Source organism: Ambystoma mexicanum, chromosome 13 (genome assembly GCF_040938575.1).
Source record: "Ambystoma mexicanum isolate Mex_15411 chromosome 13, UKY_AmexF1_1, whole genome shotgun sequence".
Lineage (NCBI taxonomy): Eukaryota > Metazoa > Chordata > Amphibia > Caudata > Ambystomatidae > Ambystoma > Ambystoma mexicanum.
In genome coordinates, this window is record NC_090938.1 from 640,174,983 (window position 1) to 640,200,200 (window position 25,218).

At 45.6% G+C, this 25,218-nt stretch overlaps 1 protein-coding gene across 1 annotated transcript in view; it reads left to right on the forward strand.

Annotated features, from left to right (window-relative positions):
- SNF8 (SNF8 subunit of ESCRT-II) overlaps positions 1 to 25,218 on the forward strand; it is a 460,264-nt gene that overhangs the window by 111,393 nt on the left and 323,653 nt on the right. Inside the window, exon 4 of the mRNA XM_069634581.1 lies at positions 15,198 to 15,336. Within this exon, the coding sequence (XP_069490682.1) occupies positions 15,198 to 15,336 (139 nt within the window). The remainder of the gene's footprint in view (positions 1 to 15,197; positions 15,337 to 25,218) is intronic.

The window sequence follows — 25,218 nt, forward strand, 5'->3', positions numbered from 1 at the left end:
TTCTTGGAGCTGGTTGAATTTCCACAGAGTTCCTGCTGGTAACCGAATAGCCAGGGAGAGGAACACCAGATTGTGTGTGTTGCTTTTAAGTTGGCCAAGAGCTCCAGGAAGATCCTCTCGACTCCCAGGAAACAGGACTGACCGAGCCTGAGCCACCTCAACAGAGGGCTGGACCCCAGAAGCAAGGAAAGTCCATCTTGACAGCCAGAAACTGCAGTGTTGCTATTTGCGGTAGTCGCGAGGAGCTGAAACACCGAAGTGCCACTTGTTGGAAAGCTTGCCGGTTGTGAGCGGTGACCGTCCCATTGCAGAGCAGGAGTCCCCAGAAGTCCTCCCTCTTGTCCCCACGACTGAGGCCCAGGAACAGTGAAATCTGCAGAGCTGCACAAGAACAGAAGTCATCTGCTGCACTTTTTCTTCAATACAAAGGTACTGTAAAGTCTGAGAGAACTTGCCTCCTGTTGTAGAGTTGCTTGCAACTTCTACCCCTCACAAGTCTAATCAGCTTGTAGTCCTACATTTTGATTCTTCTTTTCTTCTAAAACATTGTGAAAAGACTTTTTTTCTACTTAACTAGCAGAAGTGCTACTGCCCATATAAGACGTTTGCCCATTGACTTTGGCCTAACCTGATCTACTGAATGACTCTGATTTGGGGATCCAAAAGTATTTGCCTGCTTAATAATATTTGTGGTGTCTTGTTTGTTCTAATAACCTTTTCCTTTTACTAACTTGTAAGAGTATTCTAATTGCAAACAGTAAGATATTAATGTCCCCATCACCCTAGGTATTGAAATCACCCGAGGGTGTAGGTTGTGACTGTGGGCCATCCCAGAAGAGTCTTTACTGATTTAGAAACTAAGAGTGTACAGTTTTTAAGTGTATTTGTGTGTTGCTTTTATACTGCTCCCTTCTGAAGAAGGCTTATTTTAACTGACTGATGAATTAATAATTGTTTATTCAAGAAACCTTGGGTGTAAGAGTTTATTTGAATACTTGTCGCTGTGAATCTCTGTATAACTCCCCTACAGTTCACATTGACCCCTCTTGAGATAGAGGTACCCTTATAATAGAACCCTTAATACCACAGGTCCTCCAGGTAAGTAGTACAGAAAATCACACAATGGACCTTGGTAAATAAGATTGGATAAACAACTTGCATAACAAGTTGACTTCAATGATTTAAAAAAAAAAGAAATAGTATTCCAAAAAATGATTAGCAGTTATTAACACTGTTTGCTCATAAAGCACATACATTCCATAGAATACTTGAATACATTATAAATTACACATCTTCATATTCATACCACCATGCATTCAAACTTTCATTCATACACATCCAATGCACACTTCTATATACACGATATGGGTTATTCAAAACCCTAAAAGACCTATCAATGAAGCATTGCCTAATGCCTATATCAACTGTGAGTATGTATTTGAGTCAAATAGCACTAAGCTTGTTTGAGCAACATCTACATATGTTTCAGTCATAATGCATTTGCTTTTTATTTAGCCCAATCTTTTTTTGACCGTCCTCAGGATGGTGGTAGAGCTTGATTATTGCCTAGCCCAAAGGTATCGTCAGGTGGAAGATGTCTTCCAGTACAAATCTACAAACAAACAAAACAGTACATAAAGTATTGCTCCAATCTCTTATTCAAATCAACACAGATTACTTGTGTGTATAAACCTTAGGAGGTTGTACTCGCTGTCACTCACCTCCAATAAGTACTTTATGGAGGTAGCTTCAACAATGGGTCGAGTCCTCGATGCTCCTGGGATATGCTTTACAGGAAGCATGAAAAAAGGGGGGTGAGGAGAGAGCAGAGGCACAAGATGAGCCAAACCCCTCTCTCGAAGTGCACTAGTTTAACTAGTTACAGTCACTTTAGTGTAGACCCTTACCTTGTGCTTGGTTGGGTTACTTGCTATTCGTGCACAATGGGTGTCCCAAGTCAACTTCCGTTATGGTTATCAATTAGACGTCCAAAGTAGAATCACGTGGTGCCACTTGTCTGGAAGAGAAAAAGATGGCATCACTTGTGTTCTGTGGGGGCCCCCTTGGTATCCCTACATGTTCCATCATTTGCCAATTGCATCATCAGAGTTATATTTACAAGAACTATAGGAAGGGGTTGGTACTCGTCCTCGTCAAAAAATGGTGAGAACAGATGGTGTATCTGACAGGATCGCTGTCCCAGAGGGAAGACCTCTGTGGTATGAGTGTACAATAGTTTCCGTGGCAATTGATGCAGCTCTGTTGAACATATCCAGAGAAACAACTGTTAAAGGTGCTTCTGAGGAGTTCCATATTGAGCTACGCGTTGTATGTGTACTCTAATGTTCAAAGATAAATTCAGCAGTGTGGTGTAAGCCCTCGCTTACATGGGGTGCATTCTTATTAAAACCCAGTCAGAATATAAGGGGTGGCGGAGTCGCTCTCATCTCCAAGGACACACTTGACCTCAGAGTGAGAGGGAATTGGGCCACAATGCCGACCACCTCCTACTTAAACTTAGGTGAACGCCCAACTGCACATCACCTTCCACCTGGTCTACCGCCCACCAGGCCCAAACTCTGACTTCCACGACTCCCTTATCCATGCGCTCTCAGACATACTCAAACACTCTTCCAAAGTCCTGCTTCTAGGCAACCTCAACTTAGGTCTTCATGACCCCAAAGATGTCAACATCCGAGCCCTGCAAAAAGTCCTAACCAACCCCTGGGTTCACACATGCAATATTGCAGCCTACACACGGCAAAGGTTGTGCGCTCGACTGGGTTGCCCACCATAATTGGTCTCTCCTAGTCTCTGCCATCTCCCCCCATCCTGTGGTCAGACCATTTTTGCATCAAATTTGACCTTCTTGCCTCCAAAGGCCCCCCCAAATACACTACCCCTCTTCCTGCAGCCTATGCAAGAAGCTCACGCAAACTCACAGAGGAGAACATTGCCCCCCCATGTTGCTGTCCCCGAGCTCTAGCCCCCATTCCCGAGTGACCCAGATACTCTGGCCCTTGCCTTCAATCAGACCATCACTTTGGCTGTCAACACAGTTGCGCCACTTACCCTTAAAAAAGCGAAGAAAGTAAAGCATTCCAATGCCTGTTTCACACAAGAGCTCTCAGCATTTTTCTCTAAAAAAAGGGTAGCTTTGGCCACCTGAAAAAAAGGCCAGATGACGTCACTAAAGCAGCCTATAAGGATCTCTCCACGGACTATAAAAAAGCTATCATTCAGGCAAAGGCATCCTGCTTTAACACTAGGATTGAAAATGCTAAATCGGGGGCCAGAGATATTTTTGCTATATTCGGAGAGCTTGATGCCCCGGCGCCCCCTCCACCGACCATCATGAAAGATGATTCATGGTGCAACAAAATTCAAGCAGCCATGCTTGACAAACTTAACCTTACATTCCAAAATCCTAGCTCACCAAAAAGCTCTATCCTAACTCCTAGATAACGCTCCACACACCCACACACCCGCCACCCCTCCCAACTAAGCCCATGTGTTCGACTTCAAGGAGATGACTGAACTCAAGTCGCCACCCTCCAACTCCATCAAACCCTCTAATTGCAAAGGGGACGCCTGCCCAGCTCAGGTCATCAAAGACTGTGCCCTCTCCTTGACCCCAGTCATCACTTCCTTCATCAACTCATCTTTTCAGACTGGGCATGTTTCATCTGGATTAAAAAAAGCCTGGGTGAGACAACTCCCAAAAAAAACTCGACCCATCCATCCCAGGTAATTACAGGCCAATCGCCACTGTGCTGTTCTTGCTAAAAAATCTTGGACAAAGCAGCCTACCTGCAAGTCCAAACATTCATTAAGGATAACCACCTCTTTGGTCTCCGGCAATCCGGGTTCCGGCCCAGGCATGGAACGGAATCCACCTTGCTTGATCTAAAAAAAACAAATGTACGACCTAAGAGAGGCAGGCAAACCTGCGCTCCTCCTGCTCCTTGACCTATCGGCGGCCTTTGATCTGGTGGATCATAAAATCCTATGCCATCCCGTTGCTACCGTACCCAATTTCTCCCCGAGGGCCTGTGCCTGGATAACTTCCTTCCTGCAGGATCGAGTGATGAAGGTTTTCTCGGAAACCTCCTGTGCCAACCCCAGTCTCATCAAGTGTGGTGTCCCACAGGGTTCTTGCATAGCTCCTACACTCTATAACTGCTTCACACGACCTCTATTCAAGATCCTTGACGCACTGGGCATCGCATACACCAACTATGCTGATGACACTGAGGTGCTCATCCCCCTCTCAGGGGACTACCTTGCTGACCTTAAAACCCTTAACTCCATCTACTCCACAATCCAAGCTTGGATGGCAGAAAATTGGCTATGCCTTAATAGAGAGAAGACCGAACTCCTGCTAATTGGCTCCTCATACACACTTGGTAACTTGGGTGATCAATATGTCTCCTTTACAGTGGATAACATCCCTATCGCTGTAGCCAAAACCATTAAAATGCTGGGTGTCTACATTGAACCTGATCTATCCATGAATAAACTGGTCAACGCAGTAGCCTCCACTTCTGCCTACTACTCTAAACTTCTCACCGCAGCTAGACCATTCCTTTCCCTACCTAATTGCCTCACCATTGCCAGGGCAATTATAGGGTCAAGGCTTGACTACTGTAATGCACTCCTCGCTGGCACCTCCCAAAAGAACTTGACCAAATTACAACTTGTACAGAATAATGCTTGCAACTGGCGTCTCCCGACGAGATCACATCTCTGAGGTCCGGAGGAAAGTTCACTGGCTTCTTGTGAAGGAAAGAATTACCTTCAAGACACTAGCACTGACGCACAAATGTGTTCACGGCCATGCCCCACCTTACCTAGCTCAAAGAATCTCCCTCCACACCTCTTTCAGACCTACCAGATCTGCTTATACCAACAGAATCACTGTCCCTCTCACTCGCAGAGTGCTGGTGGGCGGTTCCAGCTTCCCCCAAATGGTAGCCACCTACTGGAACTCCCTCCCCCTTCTATTAGGATGATTGACTCCCATGCATCCTTCCGGAAAGCTATCAAAACGAGACTATTTGTCTGACAAGGCCTGTATGCCTTATGCTGTCTATGCACTTTACACTCATGGATGCCTTCTGCTGCTTCTCTGTTAACCCTTTAACTATAACACTGTTCTGTCAACCATGCAACTGTAACTTCGCTCTCTGTATCAAGACTTCTATGCTGAGGCCGCATTCGTGTAACCTTGAATCAAGCCTTCTTAAAGTTGCCTCATAGCGCCTTAATGCCCACGGGCAGCAGTGCGCTTTACAATATCAAATTAATATAACCAACACAAAATGTGTTAGCTGGGCATGTCTGTTCATTCAGACATAGAGTTGGTAGAAGCAGCCTGCAGCTGAGCTCAGACGCCTGCAACACACGAGAAAACAGTGCCCGCAGCTGAGCGCAGATGTTTGGACCTCAGGGGAAACAGTGCCCCATGGGGGATGTCTAAGGTGATCACAGGCATTCGTGAAATCAATGCATTTGTAGACTAAAAGACACCACGGCTGAGCAGAGGTGCTTACGATGCAGGGAAGGACTAGTTCTGTGGTAAACGGAACACCTGCTAGAAGAGCACGCAATTTAAAAGGCGCTCCACTTTTACTTTTCAAAAATTCCAAAGTGGGGGGGCCCCCTTGTGTGCGTATCCATGCATACATGCAAATGCACTTCGGTGTGCACGGACAGGTGGATTCTTCTCTGCAAGATGAATCTGTGCTACCAGGCAAATCTCTGGCTTTTACAAGTGAGGAAGGGTAACTAACCAACACTAACCATTAGTCCACTCTAATGCTGGGTTAAAGGCTCTGTGCATTGTGGGTGCTGTAGTCTACAGATCCACATGCAGACAGTTGAAATTAAAGCATCCCACTTATGTGAAATCTTTTTGGTTGAAGGCTCAATTTGAAAAGTTATACTGCCCGTTGCCCAGCGCATAGGCACACCAACAGATGAGGGTTGGCACACTACCATGTTTCTAAAGGTATGTGGCTCTATCTGACTGTGACCATATGCAGCCTGGGGAGATCCCATGACTGCGATAGCGTGTTATATAGTGACCAGTTTATTCCACTCAATGGAGATATTGAGGCCCCGTCGGACCGTATCCAGGGAATGGATCCACCTTTGTTCAACGTGATGTAATATGGTGGACACATCACCCCCTCGTGTCGACGTTCTTATGGCTTGAAGTACAAACCATCTGATGTCTCAATCAGTGTGTCCCATTCTGCTGAAGTGCTCAACCAATGGTTTGTCCTGTACTTTGTTCCTTATGCAGGACCGATGTTCTGAAATTCTTTGACAGACTTGTCTTGTCGTTTTTTCCCACATATAACATCTCACATGGGCAAGAGATGACATAGATGGCATTTTTTGTGAGACAATTAGTGTGTCCTTTCATTTTCAATTTTTTGTTATTGCCATATTCGAATGTGTGTTTTGTCTCGTAAAGGGACAAGCGGCACAGTTGCCACATTTGTAGTGTCCAATTATGGGGGGTACGCCCTGCTGATTCCTCACTGTCTGATCAGACTCAATTTCCGTATAAGTGGGGACCAGTTTCTGCCTTAAATTCATGTTGCGTTTAAAGGCAAACATAGGCTTTTTTGCCAACTGCCAACCTGTTTTACCAGGTGCCAATTTTTGTTTACACTTTTCTTTAGGACATTACTGATCGGTGAATATGTAGACACAAATTAGCCGATTTGTTGGTAGATTTCACTTTTGGGGCGAAACGGATATCGCGATGTGTGTTCGAGCACACTTGTTCTGTTAAACTAATTTCTTGGGGTATCCCGTGTCCATTAGTCTGCCCTGTAGCGTGGATGAATGATTCATGAACTCGTTCCTATTGGTGCAATTTCTCCGGATGCAGAGGAACTGCCCATAGGGTAGGTTCAATTTCAGTCCAGCCGGGTGGAAACTCGGTGCAGGAGGGAGTTTTTATCTGTAACCTTACTGTATAATATTGTTTCCAAGGATGTTTCATTTTTACAAATCATTAGGTCTAAAAAGCTCACTTGTTTGTGGTCCCACTCCATGGTGAATCTAATATGGGGATCACACAGATTGACCCAATCAAAGAATGTTTGTAGGGAAGTGGTTGATCCTTTGCATATGAAGAACACATTGTCAATAAAACGTTTCCACATCACTACCTTGTCTCCAAATTCCTGTTTCAGCATATTGTCTGACTATGCTAGTGTGACTGTCTCAAACCATGAAGCTCAAGAGGCAGCCTACACCTGAGCTACCTCCCACTCTTTCAACTATCCCAAGTTTGTCACAGTGGTCTGCTGAAGATATAGACCGAGTCATGAGGCGCATGTCCTTTATGGCCAATTTTTTTTTAGAGTGAACCTCAAGTTCTAGAAATCCTCCAGAACACACCACCAGCTAGTGTGGTGACACTGTCACAACCCAGACCACTTTGAACTCTATGACCCCAACCAAAGCTTCCAGAAGATTGGAGAATATACGGATTCTGAGGATCAGGGAGACCTAGGGGAGGTGGACCATTATTATGATGACAAAGACGTTTGTCATACCATGTAGACCTGCCCGTGGCACACTCGCCGGTAGATGACCAAATCCAGTTCAATGACCTGCTCCTAAAGGCATCTGATCACTTCCAAATTCAGACACAAGAAACACAAGTCGACAAAGATTTTGTCAAAGACCTATTGGGTGACAAGAAAGCTGCAACCAAATGTATCCCCTTATTGCAATCTGTGCAAAGGCAAATAGAACCCTCTCTGGTAACCCCTAACCTAACGCGGGCAGTAAACCCCTGCATTGAAAAATGTTTCTGTCCAGTGCCCTCTGACCCCCTCTACATCAGGGCTCAATTAAAGCCAGACTCATTGGTCGTTATCACCATGTGGAAAGGGGCGGGGACACCTCTTGCATCATCAGAGGTGCCTACTGATAAGGAAAGCAAAAAAATATGCACTTTTTGTAAGAAAGTTGCCAACACCACCACTCTCCTGGCCAGCTACAAGAAATAGCCACAATAATGGCCTCAGCCCCAGAGCCATTAAAATCCCAACTCTCCCTCACATTAGCCGAAGGGAAGGCTGTCTCTTTATTTTGAAAAATAATTTAGATGCAGCGGATAATGCTGGAAGAATGATTGCAGAGGGCACACTTGTAAAGCGCCATGCATGACTACGCCAGTCAGATTTTAAATTAGAAACACAAGCGGCCCTCCTCAATATGCCGATCGAGCCTAATGTTCTGTTCGGCAAAGCAGTAGAGGATGCACTCAAAACTGCAAAAGAAGAGTATGACACTCTAAAGTCACTGGGACAACTTACAAACAAACCCTCATGTGAAACAGGAGGCCATAATTTCCGTCGCTTCAGGAGACAAAATTCGCAAAGAGGTTCTAGATACAACTAGTGTCAGGGTTCGTCCTGGGTTTCAACACAAGGCCAATCTTCACATGGCTTTCAGAGAGGCCAAAGGAGATACCGCTGCAGGGGAAGATTTTCCTCTTCCAGAGGTGGATCCACTGCCGCAAAGCAATGACCACCCACTCCAGGTTCCCTGCCATGTCACTCCAGTAGGAGGATGCATAACACACTTCACCCACGCATGGGAAGGGATCACCTATGACAAGTGGGTGCTTTCAACTGTGGCTGGCGGTTATTGTGTAGAGCTGCTACAACGACCCTTGCACCATCCTCCGAGACAAAGAACGAACACAAAGGAAGAACAGTGCATACTGCTGCAAGAGGTAAAAGCGCTGCTGTTAAATGACCCCATCTAAATCGTCCCAGCAAACCAGGTAAACATGGCTATCTCTTCAACGTACTTCCTTGTGCCCGATAAAGATCTAACAAAGCGCCCTGTATTAGATCTGCGCCCTGCAACGCCTATGTCAAGCATCAAAAATGCTGCATGACAATGCTACAGAAAGTAATCCCATTGCTAAAGCGAGGGGACTACATGGCAACCTTGGATATGAAAGAGGCCTATTTTCATATTTCAATATTCACAGCTCACAGAAGATTCTTGCGTTTCAAGATGGCAAACTAGCACTACCGATTCAAGGTGCTACCCTTCGGCATAGCATCCGCTCCAAGGGGGATTCGCCAAGGTACTGGCGGTGGTTGCAGCGCACCTGCGCAGGGAGGCAGTCCCAGTGTATTATTACCTGGACGACTGGCTGATCACGGGGGAGACACCCCAAAGAACGATCAACCTTCTTTTCCAATTTGGTTTCTCGATCAACGAGGAAAAGTTAAGCATTGTACCAAACAAGACCAAACAGTTCTTAGGAGCCATCATTAAGACAGAAGGCCGCTTAGTCTTTCCATCAAAGGAAAGAATCTAAAACATACTGCTGCAAATACCACAGTATCAAGCCGGTCACCAGATAAGCATGCGCAAAGCTATGCGTTTACTCTGCATGATGGCATCTTGCAATTACCTGGTCCTACACGCACGATTGCGCTCAATGCAGGAGTGGTTGGCGAAACAATGGTCTCAGGCAAGCTGTCAGTTGGACGATCTAGTGATCATTGCGCCAACACTAGTACAAGCTCTATGCTGGTAGACGAAGGAGAATCTGTTGAAGGGGAAACCCTTCCATGACGCAGCGGTGCAAGAGTAAAACACTTGTGTACGAGCGCGATAGAAATAAAAAATCAATCATCAATCAAGAGATCATTCCAACAGACTCATCCCTCAGTGTGGAGGGTCCCATCATCTTCATCTCACAGTGCACGGTCTGTGGACTCAAATCACAGCATAGAACCACATAAACCTGCTGGAACTTCTATCAGGACTAAAAGCGCTTCAAGCCTTCAAAGCACATCTGACAAATCAGTCGGCACAGATTCTCACAGACAGCACCACTGCAATGTTCTACATCAACAAGCATGGGGGCACACATTCTCAAGTTTATCCCATTCATTCCAGCCTAGCTGTCAGTCGCCCAGCAGGGTGGCTGTCATTGTCGGACAGCCAGCCGGCCAATCACCTAGGAGTGCATTCCTGTCTCCTAGGAGACTAAACACAGGGAGTTTCAGGCACCTCCCTCGCTTCCTGCCCCCGGCAAGCACCCTGGAGCCGGAGGCGGGCTTCACCCGTAAATCCCGCCAAAGACAAAACAAAGGGACCAAACCTGGTCTGGCACACAGAGTAAATCTCAAAAAGGATCTTTCCACAAAGAAATGACGAAAAAAGACCAACCGTGGGTGCTTTACTGCAGCTGCGAACGCAGCCCGTGGTAAAGGCACACCACGGTAGTTAAAAGAAAACCACTGCCACCAGCCATTCATCAAGGAAAGGGTATCATAAAAATGTCACATGAGAAGCTAGACAAAGGGGATACTAAGTAACCCCTCCAGCACCCTATTGTAAGATAGTGTATGCTAGGTATAGAAAGTTACAATGTAAGTAAAGTCAATTTCACTTTACTGCTCTTGGAAACCGTAGTTTAGCCAAGAGAAGGTATTTAAAACTTTGGGAAATCTGAAGGACTTCCCTGTACCACTGCACTGAAGGTGCTGTGTGACACAATGTAAAAGATGATGCCCATGGAGTTTGTCAGACTCCACAACCAAAAGAAACCGTTTAAATCACATGAAAATACATGAGAGAGTGGGGGAAAAAGGTCTCGGTTTTCCAGGTAAGAAATTAAAAAGTCCTAGAGTCCAGCAAAAGTGCTGGGGTCTCTAAGGTAGAGAGGAATTAAAACATTTCTGAGAATCCACCCCAACAAGCAGAGTGGTGAACAACATGCACAGGGAACAGATGACGTTAATCCTAGTTGCTCCCATGTGGGCGAGACAACCTTGGTATCCACATCTGCACAAACTGACGATGTGCGATCTGATCAAGCTCCTGTGCCTGGCCAACTTGCTTTCCCAGCACGAAGGGACAACACTACACCCTCAACCTCACTCGCTGAACTTGTCAGCATGGCTCCTGAGGTCGTAGAGTTTGGCCATCTTAATTTACCTCAAAGGTGTATGGATATCCTGAAGGAGGCACATAAACCAAACACTGTTTTTTCGACAAGTGTAGCAGATTTGTAATTTGGTGCCAGTCAAAACAAATACATTCTATAGAATGTACTCCAACTCGCATTCTTCAGTACATGCTCCACATATTAGACTCGGTCTTTAACCCTATAAAGGTTCACCTAGCAGCTTTATCCACATACACCACCTCTCACAGTAAAAAATCATGGTGGAAGGTTCCTGTCATTAAGGCATTCATGGAGGGAGTAAACCAATATCAAACCTATGGTCAGGTCGGGACCTCAATATAGTACTTGCAAAGCTCATGGGACCCACCTTTTGAGCCTATGCATAAGTCAAGTAAACAGTCCTGCAATCTGCTACGCCCAGCCCGGGGAGCCTGCACGTTCAAGAGTGTTCCCACAAGGTTCTGTGGTGAGACATTTATTTAATACAGCCACCACAGGCAATGAGAGTTAGGAGTTGGGATGAAGTCCACTCTGTCTCTTATATCGGTCCCCCATTCCCAATTGTACCACTGTCCAATATGCAATTAATCCATCTACGGTTGATTCACTCACCTCTTTTACTAATCTACCCGGAAAAGTCCTGGAAGGAAACACTACCTCACCAAGAGGACAACTGACCTATTCCTTTTTCCGTCTCTCTTGGTTTTCCCACTACAGGGGTCGCTCAATCGCCCCGAAGAAGGCGGCTTCTACGTCCCTTTGATTTGATCGCAGGATGGACGCCATTGCCGCCGAAACGTCATTCTCCAGCAAGGGGGCTCATAAACCAACTTTTCGCGGTTCAGTGAACAATACTGTATATGATTTTTACGCATTTTGTGGAGTTTCCACCACTCTACCCCCTGCGACGTTGGCACTTAGCTATTTGGGACTACTTTTTCCCCAATAGAACCCACTAAAATAGGCATCCAACCATTGATACTACTCTTCTTTGATAGAACCCACTAAAACAGGCCGATTTAAGACTGCTAGAACTACCTAGGTATCCCATAAAAACTTCTCAAACAAGGGTGCGAGGTAGACTGATATGTACACCGGGCACTTTGAATCTGGGTAATTCCAAGAACATAAGTTGTCGATAAATGTATACATGTGTCACTTTATTTGCACATTCCAAATAACTTTTTTTTTTTTTTTGCTTTATTCATGTTCTGTTTTATTTTGAATTTCTTTCAAAAACACTCATGTTTATGTTGTACTGGTTTGTTATAAATATTACTATTTGTTTTTGTCTATAACCCCAAAAAATGCTTTGTACATACATGTAAGTGTTTGCTTTAATACAAGCTTCTTATTTCCATAGCCCCTTGTGTGTATGGTGGATTTCCTTCTGGACATTTTCTATGGGACATTATCTTAAACATATACTCCATTAATAAAATCAACAAAGGTTCCTTGATACAACAAATAGGTCTTGCTTTACTCTGACTAAATCAGGATGAACCTTTATCAGTAGCAGTACTAATTCTTTCTGTATAAGTCAAGCCGTAAAACACCTCACGTATAAAACGGCTTTCTTGGTGGCCATCATCTCCTTAAGGAAAGTCGGTGAACTTCAGGTATTGTCATTGCCAGACCCTTTCTTTGTTATCCCCAAAGACAAATTGGTATTAAGAACACACCCGAAGTTTTCACCTTCAGAATTTCACGTGAACCAATCCAACGAGCTACCGGCCTTCTTTCAGAACCCAACAAGCTCAGCTGAGAATAAATTCCATACACTAGATGTAAGGAGGGCGGTCCATTACTGTGTGAACAAGATCAGACCACTCAGAAAAACAGACCAACTGTTGGTCTCCGTAGCACCAGGCAGAGAAGGAGACCGCATTTCCAAGAATGCCATCTCCAGATGCATAGTCGGATACATACAGCTCTGCTACTCTTTATCAAGTAAAACACTGCCTTTTCACACCAAGAGTTCACTCCACAAGGGGGACAGGATCTACTCTGGCTTTTATGGCAAACATCCTGCTGGACGCCATTTGCAAAGCAGCTACATGGAGCTCAGTACACACAGTCACTCAGCACTACTGCATTGACACACGCACTGAAGCAGATACTCGGGTGGGGCAAGCGGTTCTAAAACATCTATTTGCCGCTGTACCTTCTCCCAACCCACCACCTTCTCCAAACACTGCTTGCTAATCTATGCATAGCATTTGATCGAAGCAGATTCTACAAATCTCAGAAAGGATACATTACTCGCCGTAATCGTGTTTCTGATGCCTGTATCTGCTTACATTCACATTTGCCCACCTTTCCTTTCCTTGTAGTAAAAGGTACATAGATGTTTTCTCTGGGCTTTATCTGCTTTACTACACCTGTACTCGCGCTACACTTCATGCAACCTCATGTCAGAAACAAAACAATCTGAGGGACCTGGACGCGTGAAGGACCATGGGTACAATGGACGTCACACTAGGGATAGTATTACTGGCACGCCCTGTCACTGTCCCTTTTTTCGAGTTTTGAAAACAACAACTGTAATACTCTGCAGCTTCCACTAGATGTCGGCCTATGCGTAACATGTGAATCTAAGCAGATACAAGCATCAGAAATACGATTACGTTGAGTAATGTATCCCATCTCAACACTTTTACATAATGCACTTTTGAACCACTTGTATTGTGTATCACGTTGCAGGTGCTTTTTGGCATCTTTGAGGTATACTTTATCCAGTGGTTGGGGGAGGGGTGAAACTGTTCCCTGCCGGCGTTGAGACATGAGAGAAGTACAGTGAGTTCTGAATAGCTTTGCATAGGAAAATGTGATGGTGCTAGTAGGTATGACGTGTGTGTGTGTGTGTGTGTGTGTGTTGTGTAGTGTAAGACTACTAGTAGGTTGATTGGTGAATGGATTAGTTGAAATAAGGGAGAGTGGTTGTGAACACTCAAGAGTCTTGTTATTGGCATTTAAAGCTGAACTGAACCGATAGTTTCAGACTGTCATTGCGTGGAAGTCCTGTCTTTTCGAGAATCGGTGTTTGTATTGTCTTTGGATTCAGTTTTATGATTGTGTATTAGCGTGGTGTCTGAAGTCTGACTGGGGCACACATGGGGAATGGAGGAGGCCAATGGAATGGATAATGACGTTTGCATACAGTTTTCAGAAATGGGTACAATGTCATGTGGTATCCAAACTAAAGGGCGGATGTGGGTGCTTTCCACTTAAATGTGGATTACTGTGGCAATAAGACCCAAGGTGGCGTGCCAATACTGCCCCAGGTAATGCCACCGGGGCCGTAGTTACAGGCCCGAGCATAGCAAGGGCCTTAACGAAGCCCCAGGGGCATTACCGTGGGCGGTATTGGGCCGCCGCCGAGGGTCTTGCAGCCATTAGTACCCCGGCCCGTTAGACTGGGGTACTAATGGCATTTTTAAAAAAAGTTGGAAAAAAATGGCCACCGGGAAAGGGAAAACGTAGTCTGTTTTCCCTTTCCATGGCGGCCATCGGGAGTGGACGTGCTGGGAACAGAAGTGGTTCCAGCGCGTTCGCTCCAAGAAAAGAAGAAAAAAGAAGGTAAGTGGGGTTGGGAGGGTGGGGAGGGGATAGTTTGCAGGGGAGGAGGGAGAAGGAAAAAAAAAAACTTACCAGAGTCCCCAGTGGGGGACGAAGGCAGCCTCCAGCCATGGGGAGGCTCGGAGCGGGGATTGCTCCATTTCAAGCCTCCTCATTGGCTATGGGGCTGCCACGCCCTTCGCCGGGAAAAGAGTACACGGCACGCACGGCATACACGGGAATACCGTGTAGTATGGCTCGGAAAAGGGCCAATCCACACATTGTTGAATACACATCCACTAATGTTGAATACACATGCCAAGGCTGTAGTATTGTTAAAGAGCAAATATTTTGCCACAATACTTTATTGGTTGCTTTTTTTTTAATTAAAAATCAGACGCCACCCTTTGATCTCCTTGCCTTCCAGCAATTGTTTGTTTAAAAAAGGTACATGATCTCCCACGAGAATTTTCGAGAGCAGTAGTAATATAATGCAGTACAAATATAAATGTGGAATTCGTTTATCCTCTATGGTCCTTTTTTGAAAGTAGTGTGGTGTTTTGAAATGGCAGAAGTATCGATTGGAGCACTTGTGAACATTCATACAGTTCTTGCTGTGTAGGCATAACTATTGTTCGCAGTCAATGACCATTTTGGTTTTCATTTTCAGATGTCCAAGCAGCTGGACACATTTAAAACCAATCTTGAGGAGTTTGCGAGCAAGCACAAGCAGGAAATTCGGAAGAATTCTCAGTTCAGAGTGCAGTTTCAAGATATGTGTGCAACAATCGGTGTCGATCCATTGGCTTGTAAGATCCCTCTGCTCTGACACTTCACCTCCTTTTGAAATTCGCTTTATTTTACTGTTGCATGTTTTCCTATTTGTCTAAAGCATTTAATGGAAGATTGCAAATGATAAATAACATTGTATGCCTTTTGGTATGAAATCGTTTTATTCCTAAGGATTGCAGGGTTGAAATGCTCTCGGGGTTATTGAATTGCATCAGCTGTATATCCTAGCCTAAACTCCACCCCCTCACTTGATATTAAGATTCCTTAATTCCAATTTCTACTAAACGCATTTTCAAAAAGCCAATTTACTTGCCTTAAAGTAGTTCCCGCACTAAGACATTGCTTACATTTACAATAACTAATCCTGTGCTTCCTACTTCTATTTCACCAACTTTGCATGTAGCAGCACTCTCGGGAGGGGAACAGGGAGGTCAAACGTACAATGAAACCTTTAACACACAATATGCATGCCTAAAATACTTCTCTATTGCTGTGCAGGAAAAAGGAAATGGAAAATAGCAGGCTAATAACTGTTAAGAGAGAATTCTCATTTCTCTGCTAATTCCCTTCTACCTTGGAGACCCCCAGCTCTTTTGCTGGACTTTAGGACTTTTTAATTTGAACCCTGGAGTGAGCGAGACCTTTTGCTCACTCTCTCGTGTTTTGATCGGATTTGGATTATGTGTTTCCTCTGTTTTTGGAGTCTGACAAACCTCATAGGCATCTACTTTTTGTATGGTGACACACAGCACCTTCAGTGCAGTGTCCCAGAGAAATACTTTAGATTTCTCACAAGGTTTAAATACCTTTTTTATTGTGTGAACTACCGTTCCCAAAAATAGTAAAGTGATTGACATTATTTACCTTTTCTCTTTGTAGGTCCAGCACACCACATTTTAAGGGGTGTGCTGGGGGGGAGGGGGTGGGGTGGGGTTGTCTAGTAGCCCCTTCTCCTACATTCTCATGTAAGTGTTTCGGTTGATATTGATTTTTTTAATTAAAAATCAGACGGCACCGTTTGGTGTCTTCCTTCCAGCAATTGTTTGTTTAAAAAAGGTACATGGTCTCCCACGAGAATTCTCGAGAGCAGTAGTAATATAATGCAGTACAAATATAAATGTGGAATTAGTTTATCCTCCATGGTCCTTTTTTGAAAGTAGTGTGGTGTTTTGAAATGGCAGAAGTATCGATTGGAGCACTTGTGAACATTTCTACTAAACACATTTTAGTAGAAGATTTTATTTCTATCGCGCTCATAAACAAGTGTTTCAGAGTGTGAAAAGGGGAACAGGGGAGAACAAAAACAACGATCTTACTAGGCCCAGTGACATTGATAACGTGCAAGTGCAGGGTAGAGGGAGAAGGGGGAGAAGTGCATGGAAGGGGAACAAAAGGAGAGTGCGGAGCGAGAAGGAAAAAACAAAAATAATAAATAAAAAGGCAACAAACCCTGGGAGTGCAGCCAGCAAGTGGCAAGTGCTGGGTTTATGGCAGCAGGCCATGTAGGTCTGAAAGTGCAAGAAGAAAAGGAGAGGGCTGTATGGGTACACTGGCAGGCAGGGGGTGGCCCGAAGGCAGTGCGTGAGGGTGGCAAGATGAGCAGGTACCTGGGCCTGGAGGACGGGGGGGGGGGGGCGGTGCATGGTGTCGAGGGAGAGTAGAATCAACAGGGGAGCGGGGAGGAGAAGGCAGAAGCAAAGAGGAAGGTTTTGATGTGCTTCCGGAACCGGCGATGGTTCTCAAGTTTTAGAGTGGCAGGGAGGTTGTTCCAGAGGGAGGCCCCAGCCGAAGATAGAGATCTACCCTCAGCTTGTTTATTTGAGAAACTACTGACCCTGAGGGAGTTGGAGGACGGAGTGCCCGAGATGGGAAGTATTTGCAGAGGTATAGCTGAAGGTATGTTGGACCCAGGCCCCAGAAAGCCTTGTGGACAATGCAGAGGGTTTTGAATTTAATCCTTGCATCCACTGGAAGCCAATGGAGAGATTTCAGAGCTGGAGAGATACGATCCCAGGGCTTGAGGCCAAGGACAAGGCTCGCAGTCCTGTTCTGGATAAGTTGTAAAGGGCAGAGAGTAGAGGCAGGTAGATTAAGAAAGAGGCTGTTACAATAGTCCAACTTGGAGAGAACCAGAGCTTGGGAGACAGTGAGCTTCTGGGGGAATGAGAGGAAAGGAAGAATACCTCCGAGGAGGTGCAGTAGGATGTTTGACTTTTTTGATACATCAGCGATGTGGGCGGAGAAGGAGAGTGTGGAATCAAAGGTGTCACCAAGGTTCTTGGCCTCGCAGGTGGGGATAGGAGGAGGGCCAAGGGAGGCCGGCCAGAGAGAGGGGAAAGGAAGGTGATGGTGTGCCGCCAATGAGGAGGATCTGTCTTGCTGGCATTAAGACAAAGATCGTTGGCGGCACACCAATCTTGGATGGCAGTTAGGCAATCGGTGATGAGAGCGGTGGAGGAGGTGGCCGAGGGCAGCCTGAAAATTTGTTGTCGTCTGCATAGCACTGGAAGTTTGAGCAGAAAATGGCAATACAGCGGGCAAGAGTTGCCAGGTATTGGTTGAAAAGCCAGGGCGAGAGGTTAGACCCCGGGGGAACACCACAGGTGGAGAGGAAGACAGATGATAGGAAGGACCCAAGTTGGACCTGGGAGGGTCGATCAGAGAGGAAAGGGGTCAGCCAGGCCAGAGCCTAATCGGTGATGCCCAGGTTCTCACGGAGACGGTTGAGCAGGATGGTATGGTTGACCGTGTCGAAGGCAGAGTAGAGATCAAGTAGGATGAAAACCGAGGGAATGCTAGAGTCCAGGTTGGAAAGCAGATCTTCACGGATGTTCAGGAGAGCAGTTTCCGTGCTTCTGCCAGATCTGAAGCCAGACAGATGGTCATGGAGACAGCCAACAGAATCAGAATGAAGGTTTAGCTGAGAGATGGCCAGCTTTTCAAGGAGTTTGCCTAAGAAGGGGGTAATGGAAATTGGGCGATGGTTGGACGGACAAGAGGGATCCGCTGTGGGTTTCTTGAGGAGAGGATGCACAAGGGAGTGCTTAAGAGGGGAGGGGAAGGATCCTGAGGCAAAGGAGTGGTTGCAGAAGTCGGCAAGGGCCGGAGCGAGGTTATCAATGTGGTCCTTGAGAGTTTTAGAGGAAAGAGGGATGAACCTGTTTTGACAAGGCTTTCATAGATCAGACTTGTCTAGAAACCTCATCAGGGGAGAAGAGTGGAAAGGAAGATAAGGAGGGTTGGGGGGGGGGGGGTGGCTTCTGGAGGGTCATTGAGTACCGACGGAGAGGGGGTGGAGGAGAGTGTGGACAGGATGTCCTGGGTTTTTGAGATAGTGTGAGGCCAGTGCATTGCAAAGAGCCTGAGAGGCAAGGGGAGGGGTAGAGTCTGCAGCAGGGTTGGCCAGCTCCTTACAAATTTTAAAGAGTTCGGCCGAGCTGTTAGATGCCGCAGAGACAGGGGCTTGAATGTGGACTCTCTTCTTGGTACGGACAGAGAGACAGTGTTGCCTTTGGAGAAGGCAACAGGCCAGTTTGTCAGAGGATGAGCAGGAATCCCTCCATTTCTTTTCTCAGCCGCCCTACACCTACGTTTAAGTGTAGCTAGGTCGGAGTCATATCAGGAATTGCACTTGGCTTTGGACTTCAGGCTGATCCTCATGACGGGGGCAAGAATCAAGAATATCAGAAATAGAAGAATAGAGAGAAGACAGGGCTGTCAGGGTGGGAGTCAGGCAGAGGAAGAGGGGGTGGGGAGAAGGTGGAAGCAAAAGCCTCGACTGACGCATGCTTCATGGGCCGGATGTCCAGAAAGGTAGGTGGCAGTGTTGGGGTAGCCTTGGGGTGGGGCGGGGGGGTAGAGGTTACCCTCACTACTTTAAATGGCTGGTGGCAGTAGTTTAACTTTCCTACCATTGTGCTTTCCTACCGCAGGGTAGATCCTCGGATGCAGTATAGCACCCATGGGTGACCATTTTGTCAAAATAGACCGGTCATTTTTTTCCCATGTTCTACGTTTGAGGTTTTTCTTGGGTTTTACTTTGCACGGCAAAACCAGGTTTGACCCCTTTGTTCGTTTTACCCTTGGCGGGCTTCAGCCCTGAAGCCCGCCTCTGGCTCCACTGTGTCTGGAAACGAAGAATGTGAGGGAGGTTCCTGAAACTCCCCTGTCCTTTGTATCTAGGAATGCCTAAATGCAACCAGTCCTGGTTGGTTGGATGACATTTTAGTTTAGGACATCAACCCTGCTGGGTGATTGACATCCTAGGCTGTGCATGAATGGGAGAAACTGCTTAAAAGGCGAGGGTTCTGGGTGTAGAGTCGACCACTGGGAGAAACACCTGACAAAGAAACTGTGAACGAAGCTTGCTGCATCCTCCTGGACCTTTGAATTGTCCGGTGAAGCCTTACTGCTGTGCTGAAACTGTGTTCTAATCGACAAGAGAAACTCCGGAAGGGACGACTTCTTCCCTTGGGTTAGTGGGACCAACTAACCCCGAGACGTACTCCACTGGACCATCACCCTGATTGGCTGTACTTCTTTGCTGCTGCAGGAACCGAGTGCCAGGGGTCGAGAAATCTGTAGTTGAGTGCAAGTCTGCAATCCGGCCAGAAGCTCCAGGAGTCTCCCAGGGACCCTGAAGAAACAGGACGACCAGAGCCTCACCAGAGTGCAGGACTCGAGGATTGAAGGCAGCCCAACAGTATCCGGGATCAGTGGTGGTGCTGTTTACCGCACGCTGAAACCGCAAAGTGCTGCTGATCGGAAAAGAGCCCGTAGCTGCCGATTACCTCCAAATTGTTGCTGCCGGAGTTCTCCAGACATCCTCCCTCTTGTCCCCATGACCGAGGCTCAGGAACCCAGGACCAGCATCGCTGCAACAGGACAGAATCGAGCTGGACCACTCTTCAAACCAGAGGTACTGTTTAGATTGGGGTACTTATCTCATTGTCTACTTAGCTGTGCTCTTCTCAGTTGAGACTTGCATTAGCTACTTTTGTTAGAGTTGATTCCAACTCTGCTTTTCACAAGTGTAACAACTTGTGACCCTACAAGTGATTTCTAACTTTGTACAAGACCTCTGTTATCTACAAAGTGCCTCGGCTCTATAGACTGTCCTCCAAATGACTTTGGCTTCCTGGCTCCTTGCAGACTCTTCTAGTCCATTGACTTTGATATTTCTGTCCCTCATAGCTGGTAACTTGTTTTAGACTGTTATTGCTGGGAAAGGCTTGTCTAGATTTCATTGGAAGATTAAGTATACTCGCATGCCCTGAGATCATGATTATCCTTTTTCCTTTTAACCTTTCCTTTCTGCAAACCTCAGAATCTGCAAAGTATAACTAGTGATATATAAATGCCATTACTGTCCTTGTGAATGAAGTCACTTCCGGTTGTAGGAATTGTGTAATGAGCATATCCAAAGAGTATCCACTAACAGAAGCTGAAAAGTATTTTTAAAGTATATTTGATTGTTACATATTTTGCCCTTTTTAAAGAACGCTTATTTAAAAAAAATTATGTTCAATAAATATTTAAAACTAGAATCTTGAGTGTAAGTGTTACTTGGATACTTGTATTTGGAAATTTCATTGCTACAGCTCCCATTTACCCATCTTGAGATAGGCCTGGCTGCTAAGTCGCATGTGTTGTACAGACCTATACCAAAAGGTGGGTTACCTAATACCAAGCAGATAAGTGTTGTGTAGTCTCACACAGTGTTACTATACCAATTCTTACCTAACAATAACCTTGTTAAATGGATAGTTCAAGTCGTTGCGTTGTGACCCTACAAGCGCTCGCAATTGCAGGAAAGCAACTGCGTGCTGTAAATTGGTTGAGGAATGTAAATGTTACGGCTGTTTGAGGCTGCTTCCGATTTAAAGAATTGTAATTCCAGTGAAGAAGATTCTCCTGCAGGAAGGTGAGTCTTTAGATTCACCAGAATTGGGGCTGGGACTGATGCTGTTCATTTGCGGTGTATGCATGTTCAATTAGCCAGGTGGTGTAGACAGTGGGCTAGCGAGGCAAATCCAACAAACCTGGAGTTCCACTGGTCCTAGGGCTCTGCTGAAGATTTAATTTCTTATGTAACCGTAGGCTGCTGGATTTACCGATTACTCAGCCTACGTCATTCAGTTCTAACAATTCTTGTTTCAGGCTGCTCAGGGCAAGCATAAGGTTCCTTTCCGGGAGCGGATGGGTTTGGGGGAGATTTGGGGGGAAAGTTGGTCCTACTGTTCACTTTAGAAGGCCGAAACGTACAGATTCCAGCAGCGCTTTGCCTTTTGGAGTGTTCCTGGGCAGATTTCGTCAGCAGAACTTCTACAGGTCGTGTTTGGGTTCAGGTGTCTTCTTGGTGCTTTGGAACTCCTCCCAGTGCTTGACAAGTTAGATGCTGATTTCACCCATTTGTCAGTAATATTGTAAGCAGAGTGCAAAAAATGTTTTATTTGGATTTCAATATATATATATATATATATATATATATATATATATATATATTTTTTTTTTCCAAATAAATATCAGAGTATAGTATAGATGTGGTTTTAAATTCATCTTTTGTATTATCTCCAACCATATCTCAATAGGATTGCTTCATCAATAAAACGGGCTGCATCATAGTTGAGCTGTATATTGTGAACATTCAGAATTACATTTGGGTTTCCCTTCTTGATCTGATTCCAAGTCGTAAAAGGTATAGTTTGATAAAGTTTCCTTTAAATTCATACATTTAGTGCAAGACAGAAAAAGTGTGATAAATCATGAATTTCACTGTCACTTATGTTGCTGGATGAGTAACTCCACTGGCACCACGGTTTAACAATAGTTCGAAGGACATTCAGGTTAATAAACCTCTCAGCTGCGTGGTATATAGTTCTAAGATCTTTTACAATTGCCCACAGTTTTAAGAGCTGAGGTTCTTTGCAGTACGAAGTCATCTTTGGGCCAGTCCCCTCCTACTGCTTCCTTAATTATCCTTTGAATGCCTGGCATGGGTTTGTCTTCTAACAGTTGCTCTGGATTTTGTAAATGCCGCCTATCTTAGAGGGTTGAGATCCGAGTCCACCAAAGTGTTTGACTTGGGTAAACACTTTTGCTTAAAATGATGGCAATGAGTGACGCATAATTAATAACTTCTACTGCAATCCTGCATTCTTTTAATGGTTTTGGTGGCCTCTGACATTTATACTTTCGAATGAATTGTGTCCTCCCACATATTCCTCATCTTATATTTCCATATCCAGCTTCAGCTGCTTTGGAAATTATTTCCAGCAGAGGGTGCTGCGCATCGATGTCGGTCGACTCAAATGTCCCTCAGAGGCCTCCGTCTCGATGTCATTGATGGTATAAAGCGCATGCAGCGACCGTTGGCTTCAGTTCATTTTTCTGCAAAAGTTATCGCTTCGGATATGGTACGCTTCGGTTCCCCATCGACTCCAAGATTGGGGTTTAAGAAGTGCCAAGATTGTGGGGCAAGGATGTCACTTACGGACCCCCATCGGGTATGTCTGTGGTGCCTCGGTTCCTCTCGCGCTACCTTCGACTGTAAGGTCTGTCTATCGATGGTGAAAGCCCTGAAAGAGCGAAGGGGAAAATTAGCAGCAGGTAGGTCAAAATTCACTTCAACCCCGTCAATAAAATTGTCTTCAGACGAGTCGAGACATTTTTCTCCTCGTCGTAAAAAGACAGAGGTCGCAATCATGTATTGGTTCTCACCACTCGTCATCTTCACGATGGTCAAGGAAAAGGCACCATAAATCGCTGTCTTCGTCGAGTTCCTCCGCAGAACGGGTTAAATGCCCAACAAAATCGGCCCCTCCGGCTTAGTGGGAAAAGTTCAGAGTAAAAATGATGCAGGTTTTTGACAATGCAGCCTTGACCCCCTCGAAACTCATGAAAGCCATGTCCATGTCCAAAAAATCGAGAAGAAAAAAGATAAGGGCAAAAACCATGTGCCTTTGGCCCTGGAAGGCAAAGTCAAGTCTCCTCGAGAGTGGTCGAAGGATCCCTTCGAGTCGAGACAAATCTTCCTCGAGGAAGAAGTCATCGGCGCCGAAAGACTGCTCATCGGACGTGATGGGTCCTCCATGCCAAAAGCGTTCGACAAGTCCTCGACGCTGACATTTAAGCGCCGCCATCGAGGATCACAGAAAAGATATATATATACACCTTCTCCAAGAAAGGACTTTTTTTGAGTCACTTTCTTCAATTTATGAGGAAGCAGAACATTCTTCAGATGATTCACAACCTTTTGGACTCCAATATGGAATACCTGGGGTCCCTGAGCCTTTGATCTCGGAGGAATTGAGGCTAAAAAACTTCCCTGCAGAATGCAAGTCGACTAGATAAGTCCCCTGAATTGGAATTTGGGAGACCATGCTGAAGGGTCTTATAGACAGTTAATGTCCAGGGTGGTAGAGTATACAGGATTGAAAAGACCAACACCAATATACGAACAGGATGATCTAACTGACATCCTAGATAAGGCACTCCAGGAGGACCCATATTTTTCCTTTTCACGTGGCATTGCAAAGGAGAGTGAGTACAAATTGGGAGACGCCAGAATTGATTCCTGCAGTGAATACTAAATTATCATAAAAATACAGGGCGTCAAGTAGTGATGCCAGTTACCTGACAAAACATCCCACTCCTGAAAGTTTAGCGGTACAAGCTGCCACATCAACCTCTAAACAGAACGCATATCCGACTGTTCCCCCAGACAGAGATGACAAGCGTTACAACGCTTGGGCCAAGAAAGTTTTCTCTGAGGAAGTATGGCCCTTAAGTCAGCAAATCCTATGTGCACGTTGGCCAGACTCACTCGCACTATTTGGGAATGTGTAGCAATGGCAGCTGATCGTATCCCCAAATGGGAGGAAGGGGACGGATTTTTAAATCTGGTCCAGGATGGGAAAGATGCAATGTGCGAATCCCTCTAGACCAGTCTCGCAACTGCTGACTGCATCAGCAGGTCCATGGCGGCTAGTACTGTTATGCGCAGATTTGCCTGGTTAAGAAAAATCTGGTTTTGCTCCAGATGTACAATCCAGATTACTCTTCATGCCCTTTGATCACACACATTTATTTGGTAGCAAGGCTGACGAGAGTCTGAAGAAATGACAGACCGCTAAAGCAGCAGCAACGTCCATTGATGTTGTGATTAGACAGATGCAAAACCGCTCCACCGGCACACCTTGGTGAGGGTAAGTCCTTTCGCATTTACTCCTCAGTTGGAAGGGGGAGAAGACTGTCCAATCAAAGAGGTCAAAAGAGATTTCCTTGTGGTGGACGGGGCAGAGGTACTAGAACCGCCCAGGCTGCTTTACTATCGGCCACTGCTCCATCCGCCTCAAAACCTCTCTGGGTCTTAGTTCACAAGACCCCAGTGGGAGGCAAACTCTCACTGCATCTGAAAGACTGGCGATAAATTACTTCAGATGCATGACCATTAGAAACAATTGCCCAGGATTACTGCCTTCCCTTTCTAAAAAAGCCTGTCATCCACCGGGGAACAGCTCTTTCAATGTTCCAGATCCGCTCCTTATGCAGGAAATATTAACCCTGCTGAAGAAAGGTGCTATAGAACGTAGTGGAGAGGAACAAGGGCTGGTGCTCCCTGTACTTTCTAATTCCAAAAAAGGACGGAGGATTGAGACCCATCTTGGACTTAAGAGACTTGAACAAGTTCCTCAGGAAAAACAAGTTCAAGATGGTTATCCTTTCTCATATCCTTCAGATCCTCCAGCTTCAGGACTGGATGGTATTATTGGACCTTCAGGATGCTTACTTTGATATGCCAATCCATCACAAACACAGAAGGTACCTGAGGTTTGCCATTGGCAGTTCTTATCAGTTTTGAGTTCTGCCAAGGGTTTTCACTGAGTTAATGGTGGTGG